The 8,614-nt window shown below is 37.3% G+C and overlaps 1 protein-coding gene across 1 annotated transcript; it reads left to right on the forward strand.

The window, feature by feature from the left end:
• Window positions 1-3,058: 3,058 nt before the first annotated feature.
• On the forward strand, window positions 3,059-6,816 carry LOC113347179 (ATP sulfurylase 1, chloroplastic-like). Its single transcript, XM_026590780.1, has 5 exons — window positions 3,059-3,734; window positions 4,793-5,198; window positions 5,293-5,553; window positions 5,647-5,733; window positions 6,357-6,816. The coding sequence occupies exons 1-5, from the start codon at window positions 3,217-3,219 to the stop codon at window positions 6,492-6,494; spliced, it is 1,410 nt and encodes a 469-aa protein (XP_026446565.1). The 5' UTR covers window positions 3,059-3,216; the 3' UTR covers window positions 6,495-6,816.
• The last annotated feature ends 1,798 nt before the right edge of the window (window positions 6,817-8,614 follow it).

The raw sequence follows: 8,614 nt of genomic DNA on the forward strand, positions 1-8,614 counted from the left end.
CCTTGCAACACGAGTTGGCTTTAGTTGTTAGTCGCAAAATGATAAACTACGGTCAGTGTTTGATCCCTTCTAGTGACGGAGGATGGTACGTAGGCAGTCACAATGAGTTGAAGCATTGATGGTCCAACACCTTGCCACTCATATCATCTAATTGTGAGGTGATTACGATATTATGGTAACTCATATCATCTGACTCGACAAAGCGATACAAGTGATAGTTGTTACCATACTTGATAATTTAAGTTGCAGTTCGTTCCTTGAATGCTTATACTTCCTATCAAACCGTTCGATTTAGTCATGCACCAATTGCGAATTGGACATGCCAGGAAAGGAAGCTATAAATCGGTATGCAAGTTAGGGGAGTTTCCATACTCCACTTACATCACAAAGATAAACAAGTTATTAACACACGTGTTTGGTTATTTGAAAGTTAAGGACCCCGTGTCATAACTTAGCTTAAGAGGGGTTCATTTTGATGGGAAACGTCCCAAAGATCAAGACATATTGATTTGTATATGTACATTGTCGCCAAAATTTAGCCAAATCCCATCGTTTAGGGTTTTAAAAAGTTGCTTTTTGCTATTTTATGAAAGTTTTTGTTTTCTAAACAACCTCTTCACTAGTCAACGATGTATGGAAGAATGCATTGGCATTAGCCTTTATGGCCTTGCAGCCTTCGCAAAACAAGGGTAAGTTGGAACGGTGCGGAAGCTACGTTTAAGGCAACATGCTTCCGAAGCATGTTTGCAATGGACGTGCATTTTCATGGGTGAAATTGAAGCTTTAGGACCCTGCGCTGCATTTACGAGTGGCGCATCGGGGAGTTTCGGCTTGCGCAGATCGGCGCCCCGGACGTAATTATCCGGTCTGTCACAACCACTGTTTGGAGAGTAACATCTTGCTCATCCTCTTCAAGATTTGATACTGAGACCCTAACCCATAATACGTGCAACTCATATCCTACGCCACTGGTGACCTTTATGCTTCCCCAAAGGGTCCCATAAAAATCCCGAATTACCTTTTCAATTGATTTAATCACCATAGTTGGAGTAACAAATAGATAAAGTTTGTACATTGGAGTAATTTATAAAACAATATTTGCTAACATTAATTTACCCTCTTTTGCTAGGATGAAACTTTCCCATGAACACAATCTAGATTTGCATATTTCCACAATCTCTTCTCATTTAAGATAAGAGGCTGAATTTTCTCCCCAAAACAAACCTAAATAACTTCAAGGTATTTTTTCGGTGTAAACCAACATGTCAGTCACAACCTCTAGGCTTATAGTATTATATACCCCATGGAGACTGCATTTAGTAAAGTTTATACGACACATTTCAGAACCCAACAGATAATTACGAAGATATTTCATTTATTTTTTAGAATCATCTAAGAAGATCAAAGTGCCATCGATATATAGCAAATGACTGATTTTACAACCATTTAGATCATAACAAACCCACCCAAGTGACCCAATTAATGACCTAACTGAAATATGATAATTAAAGACTAGGAAACTATTAAGAATAGAAAGTAGGAGAACGAATCATCTTGAGTTATTCCTTTTCATGTGATGAACTTCGAGTAAGCCTGCCCATTTATGAACATCAAAATAGCATTATTGGAGATGCATCCATGTATCTATCTCCTCCATAGACCGCTGAACCTCATTTTATCTAAAACTTCATCCACAAACTCCTATAAAACGTGGTCAAAGTTTTTTCTTGAAATCCAATTTGCATATAATCCCAGGTTACCACTCTTAGTTCTTAAAATCTATACATTCATTTCCAATTAAAGCATTCTCAAGAATTTGTCGACCTTTTATGAAGGCACCTTGCTGATACCCAATTGCTCTAAAGTCTTTAACTTCCTCCACTGCTTCTTACGAGATGATTTTATATACATTATTCATCAACCCAATTGGTTTAAAGTCATTAACTTCCTCTACCATAGTTTTCTTAGGAAACAAAGAGAGAAAAGTGTTTTTCAGTTTACAATTTAAAGTCCCCCATTTGTTCAAATCTCTTACGACTTTCATCATGCCTTCACCTATAAACTAACAACATTTAAAAATAATTATTATCCTAAATCCGTCGGAACTGAGAGCCTTATCTTGCCAAACCTTTAAAAGCAGCTACACAACCGCTTTACAAGATTTCAGATTCCAACTCAAAAGCTAAGACAAAGGCTGGAGTTTTAAAATTTGTTCTAGCAGTATAGAGTCTATAATAGGTCGTCTTCGCAAACAAAGAGGAGAATTAATCGGATTTGGAAGATAATGAACTCTTTTTTTTCTGTCAAGTGCCCATTCACTTTCAACGATTAAGTTACGTTATTCAACGCCTCATCTTGACAATCCTACGATAAAATTTTGATTCCCGCCACTTTCCAGATTCCAGAAATTGCTATCATTTGTTTTAAATCGCGTCATCTCTTGTTAGTTGTTACCTACTTCCTCAATCCAAGTTATATACGCGGAAAATCCAAATAACTTACATTAAAAAAAAATCTATGTTTTATAAAAGTTCATCTTGTTTCTTGTTTTACCCCTTGTTACATTTCTAGTACTAAAACGATCAAATTGTTTATGTAAAAAATAATCTTAAAATATGAAATCCGCCTATCTAGTTGGATAAGCAAAAACATCTTCTATAGCTAAAAGTGTAAAAATAGAAATCTTCTATCTCAGTACAAGTTTCTTCAAAATGACCGACTTTTTATTAATTCCATGGCCAAATCAACGGTTTACACTCCCAGCAATGGTGCAAGAAATCATCATAATATAATATCTTAATTCTAGTATTTAAACGATCACATAAGTCAAAGTTCCATCCAAAAATTAAAGAAGACTGATCTGACCACAATATTCATTTTTAGTGCAACCATGAAAGCTTTCCCTATGCTGCCGCTGGTATATCTTAAGAAAATTGATTATCAGGATCCGAGAGGAAATAGTGTCCAGATTCATCCCACCTATACTTTCCCCCGTTTTTACACTTTAAATCTCTTCCCTTATATATACCATACCACCTCTCTCATCCGAATACTATCCAAATATTTTAACGGATTCCATATCAGCAGTCCACCAAACTCAATCATTCAATCAATTTCCCAAACTACCCTTGCTCGTTTCTTTTCAGACTTTTGTTAGTAACAAACACCCAACAATCAATATTTTTCTCTCATTTCCAAAAGAAACTCTCTTCTCTAATGTCATCCATGACAACCCTTTTCCTAAATCTCAAACCCCTTAATTCGTCGCCATTACCTTCGACCCGTAAAACCCATTTCAATAGCTCAAACCTCAACATCTCAATCTCTGTTTTGCCAAAAAGAAAAGGGTCCAGCTATCGGAAACTCAGAGTTTCATCTGGTTTGATAGAACCAGATGGTGGAAAACTAGTTGAACTATTTGTTAAGAAGGATCAAAAAGATGAGAAAAAGAAGGAAGCTTTATTGATCCCAAGGATTAAGTTATCTAAGATTGATTTAGAATGGGTTCATGTATTAAGTGAGGGCTGGGCAAGTCCTCTTAATGGATTCATGAGAGAATCCCAGTTCCTCCAAACTCTTCATTTCAATTCGCTCAGACTTGATGACGGTTCTGTTGTCAACATGTCTGTGCCGATTGTTCTTGCGATTGATGATTCGCAAAAGCTAAGGATTGGTGAATCGTCTAAAGTTGCACTTGTTGATTCTGATGATAATCCTATCGCAATCTTGAAAGAGTAAGAAATTTTTTCTCTTTTTATTCCCCGTGATTGTAGATTTTAGGGCTTAATTTGGTGCATTAATTTTTACTTCATCAGCTAACTCTATGAACAAAAGAAGATACGTGAACTATTGAAATGAAAAGGGGGTTACATTAGATTAGACCTGCATTGTCTGAATATTTGGTGGCTCAGGCTGTGGTACAAACTAGAATATTAGGTGGAACATCTTTTGTTTTCACTCTAGTTTTGTTGTTTTGCTTGCAGTTTTTCATGTTTGTCAAGACTTACATTTGTTGTTTTGTCCACATGTTAATATTGATAACTGATTGTAGTTGGCAGTCTTGGTTCATTTTCATATCTTATACCTGTCAGCGAAAATATGTTCCAATGCTAATTTGATGTGTCTTAGCAGCCGTAATGACTGCTGTTTAGTGTTAAACTGGAGGTTGTTGATGTTTCCTGCGATATGTAAATGATTGCGATGCTAAGTTAAATTTAACAGTTAATAGGTTGAGCATCATAATTCCTAGATATTATCTGGTTTACCATGATTTTGAAATACTCGTCCTTAGGGTGTTTAGTTAGTATGTTCACAATTTCAGATAGATAACTAGCTTAAAGTTAACGTATGACCAGTGTTTTAGATACCTATTGAATCCGTTTCATGAAGTAAGCATGAGACACATAAACATTCAAAAATTGTGCAAGATTTAATCCTAAACTAACTAGTCATTCACTTTTAAGTAAAACTACTGAATGGTTTCTTATTGGTCTGATCACCAAATTCTCTTAGGCGCACTCGCTAGAGTTATGCAAAGTTTGGTGTAACCCTTTTGGCTGACAGGTTGTTTCCGGGACTTGGTGAAATACGTCCATCCTAAGAGCTAGTATTGTAAATTTTGTGCGAGTATCTTCTTTTAGAATTAAAGGCACATGGCATACAACTTCCTCAACCTTAAAATAGTCAATTAGTTTGACTATGTGTTGTTGATTGTACGGCATTAATTAGAACTTTCCTGATCAATCTTAAAATGATATTCGTATTGTACTTGATTTCAACTATTTTATTTCAGCATTGAGATCTACAAGCACAACAAAGAAGAGAGAATAGCTAGAACTTGGGGTACCACTGCCCCAGGTCTGCCTTACGCAGACCAAGCTATTACTAATGCAGGAAACTGGCTCATTGGTGGTGATTTGGAGGTCATAGAACCAGTCAACTACAATGATGGGCTTGATCGATTTCGTCTGTCTCCTGCACAACTCCGTGAGGAATTTACAAAGCGAAATGCTGATGCGGTGTTTGCATTCCAGCTCAGGAATCCTGTACACAATGGCCATGCTTTGCTCATGACTGACACACGCAAACGACTTCTGGATATGGGCTATAAGAATCCTGTTTTGTTGCTTCATCCTTTGGGTGGATATACAAAGGCTGATGATGTGCCGCTTAGTTGGCGAATGAAGCAACACGAAAAGGTAACTCCAAAATAAAAGAACAAAAGGATAAGAAAAGGGTGATTTTTCTGTTTACTATAGATGTTGATATGCTTAATAATACATTACTTTTCAGGTTCTTGAAGATGGTGTCCTTGATCCAGAGACGACAGTTGTGTCTATTTTCCCATCTCCTATGCATTATGCAGGCCCTACTGAGGTACAGTGGCATGCGAAGGCCAGGATCAATGCAGGAGCCAACTTTTACATTGTGGGACGAGACCCTGCTGGTATGGGTCATCCTACTGAGAAGAGGGACCTATACGATGCTGATCACGGGAAGAAGGTGCTCAGTATGGCTCCAGGACTTGAACGACTAAATATCCTCCCATTTAAGGTGTGCAGCACAGACCTTGTTTCTTACAACGATCTTGGATTTTTGTCGTGTTAGCTCAAAGAATAAATACTTGCATTTCTTGTACTTGTGCAGGTGGCTGCTTATGACAAGACACAAGGCAAGATGGCTTTCTTTGATCCATCAAGGCCTAGTGATTTCATCTTCATCTCGGGAACTAAGGTAACCCTTCATTTACAAATTTGCAGTGATTTTTGTCAGGATAGTGATGGCACTGGCAAAACGTTTTAACCTTTGGCGGTGCTCGGCACATACACTAACAAACTCCCGGAATTTACTTAATCCGATTATCCTAACCTGATGAATCATTATAAGAGAAAAATGAAAAAGACGAATTTTAATAGATTCGACTGTTAAATCGTTCGGTTGAGCTTTGCCATGAAAGGCTACTTGTGGTTGGCAGTATGGTTTTGGTGTTGTACCTAGGTCTTAGTGTGGATCCTCAGTAAATAAAATTTCATCTTTAAGTATCGTTTCATATAAAAAGTAGAAATTAAACTGAAGTTATTGAGATCTTGGCTCATACACCTCAATATATTTTGCTGAAGAGGACCTTTCCCTATGAAAGGGACAGTTATTAGAGCTTTATTCACCCTCTGTATTCCCAAACGTAAGGTGGGCGAACGCAGTCGAGTGGTTCTCACAGTAGAGTTAGGCAGTTGGCTACTCAATAAACCCCCAAAATCGCACTCAAATGATTTAGAATCCAATCAATTTCATTTTCATCAGTTCTATATCTATTCTCTAGAATTCATGCTAAGTGAGGTTTTTCTTTCCTTTTACAGATGCGGACACTTGCAAGAAACAAAGAAAACCCACCTAACGGCTTCATGTGTCCCGGCGGGTGGAAAGTCCTGGTTGATTATTATGACAGTTTGGCAGTTCCAGAGAACGGTAGAGTCCCTGATGCTGTTCCAGCGTAGATGATACCACGTGGTGTTCTATTGTTTAAAAGAAACCTTCTATAAAACTTATGTATGATCTCAAGTGTGTTTTATTGCTATTTGAAAACATGGAAGATCTCTCTCTCTCTGACTCTCTTATGGAAAAGAGAGCTATAAGTTAGACCCGAGAGAAATAGGTGTCTCCAAAAGAAAACTTTAAGCTTGGATTGGGTTCCTCTGTAAATAGGCTTGTCATCACCTGTGTCTTCTCCTAAAACTTAAAATGGCAGACGCTGTATCATATACTTGCTGTTTTGTGTGCTTTTTATTTTAATAATGAAAAGACATAGTTTGTGCTTTATCTCTGCATGAGGTTATATTATGGTATATACAGCAGTACAGGTACTACAGGTTCTGTTAGCTTGTCCTCTAGAACCCAAATTGGGACCATGAGCGTCAACAAACTTGTAATAGGAGATGGCTCCGCATTCACAGAAACATATCTGTATATTTGGCCAACAGTACTGTTTACGGGTTTAAAATTTAGATGCCAACGCTACTGAGGGAACATTTGTCGCGATCGAGGGAAACACGAAAAATGCATTACTAAGTACTAAGAACAGTTGGGGTCAAAACTAATTGCATGTTTAATGTCTAAAATCCTGAAGAGAAAATAAGATTTCCGAGTAATCAAACAACTTTTGCGCCATGAGTTGCTTCACTGATTTCTCTATTCAGATCCTCTTATACTTGATTATTTCCTTTTGATCTCTGTCTTTTCTTTTACTTTTGTCATGCATTATATCATTATAGTCAAGTTCAACTTCATACATGCTTGTGGAAGGTGTTGCAGTTTTGTTGTTTTAAGTTTTTACATCTCTTTATCTTTTATAATCCTTCATGGTTCTAATATAATGTTGTTTTAACCTGATTTTGTAGGTTTCCATTGTCTTTCCATGACGCTCCTAGTGGTGGTAATCAGTCGGAATTATATTAGATCAGATCTCTGCTGTTTGTCACAATGGTGTTTGCCTTCAAATAACAGTGGTATTATTGTGATATCTTCGTTTCTTGTGTGGAATCAACAAGTCGTCTCGATTCCGGTTTTCCAATCCCCAGCTTATCATCAACAAAGATTTTCTTTTCAGTCTCCAATCTTCATCATGATTGCACGCCATTCCATCGTAGCTAAATTCCTTTCCATACCAGTTAACTCAGTTGACTCGGTTAGTAACCTTAGCCGTGATTTTAGCTTAAGGGAAAGTTTCTTCTCTTCTCAAATTCAAAATTCTAGTCGAAGAAAATAAGCCGGATAATTTGCTCATCCCCCAACAAATATGGAAACAGAAAGATCCTCATCAATACATATATTTCCATAAACCAATAAGATATCCACCTTATAAGCATAACCCTAAAACTCTAAGCATTTCTACAAGCTTCCATCTCACTAATAAAAAAGTTTGTGAAACAGTGCCTGCTCCTAACAACAACCAAATCATGAATTCCAACAATATGCAAACGACTGGTGCTGGTCCTTCAACTATTAGACCAATCAGAAGAATAGTTGCGGATGTTGTGGCTCCTGTTGAAAATACTGATGAATTTACTTTCAATCTTCTTGGAAAAATTATCGTCAAAAAGCCACTGGATCACGAAGAGATTAAGAAAGAGATCAATGACCGTTGGAGAAGCTATCGCAAATATGAAATCATCACCAAAGGCACAAATATGTTTCTTTTCAGATTTCAGAGAGAAGATGCTTTCAAGGGAGTGAGATAAAAAACCTGGGATATCATGGGTTATTTGCGCTCTTTAGTCCAGTTTGATCCCAACATATATATCAAAGAACATAAGTTTGAGCATCATACTTGGACCTTTAAACTAAGGAATCTTGGAAACATCATCCTTAATGATAGGTTGGTTTCTAAGATCTGTAAAAATATAGGGAAAAAAGTCACACCAGAGGGAAGAAGAAGACAGCCGAGAGGCAGTGTTACTAGCACTGTCTATGTAGAAGTCAAGCTCATTGAACCTCTCAGAAGGGGCGGCTGGTATATAACTCCAACTGGTCAAAAACAATGGGTTATTTACCATTTTGAAATGCAGCCTCATGAGATTTGCAAAAGGTGCTGGGTTGTTGATCATATGGATTCGAAATG

This window comes from Papaver somniferum, chromosome 2 (genome assembly GCF_003573695.1).
Source record: "Papaver somniferum cultivar HN1 chromosome 2, ASM357369v1, whole genome shotgun sequence".
In the NCBI taxonomy this organism is placed as follows: domain Eukaryota; kingdom Viridiplantae; phylum Streptophyta; class Magnoliopsida; order Ranunculales; family Papaveraceae; genus Papaver; species Papaver somniferum.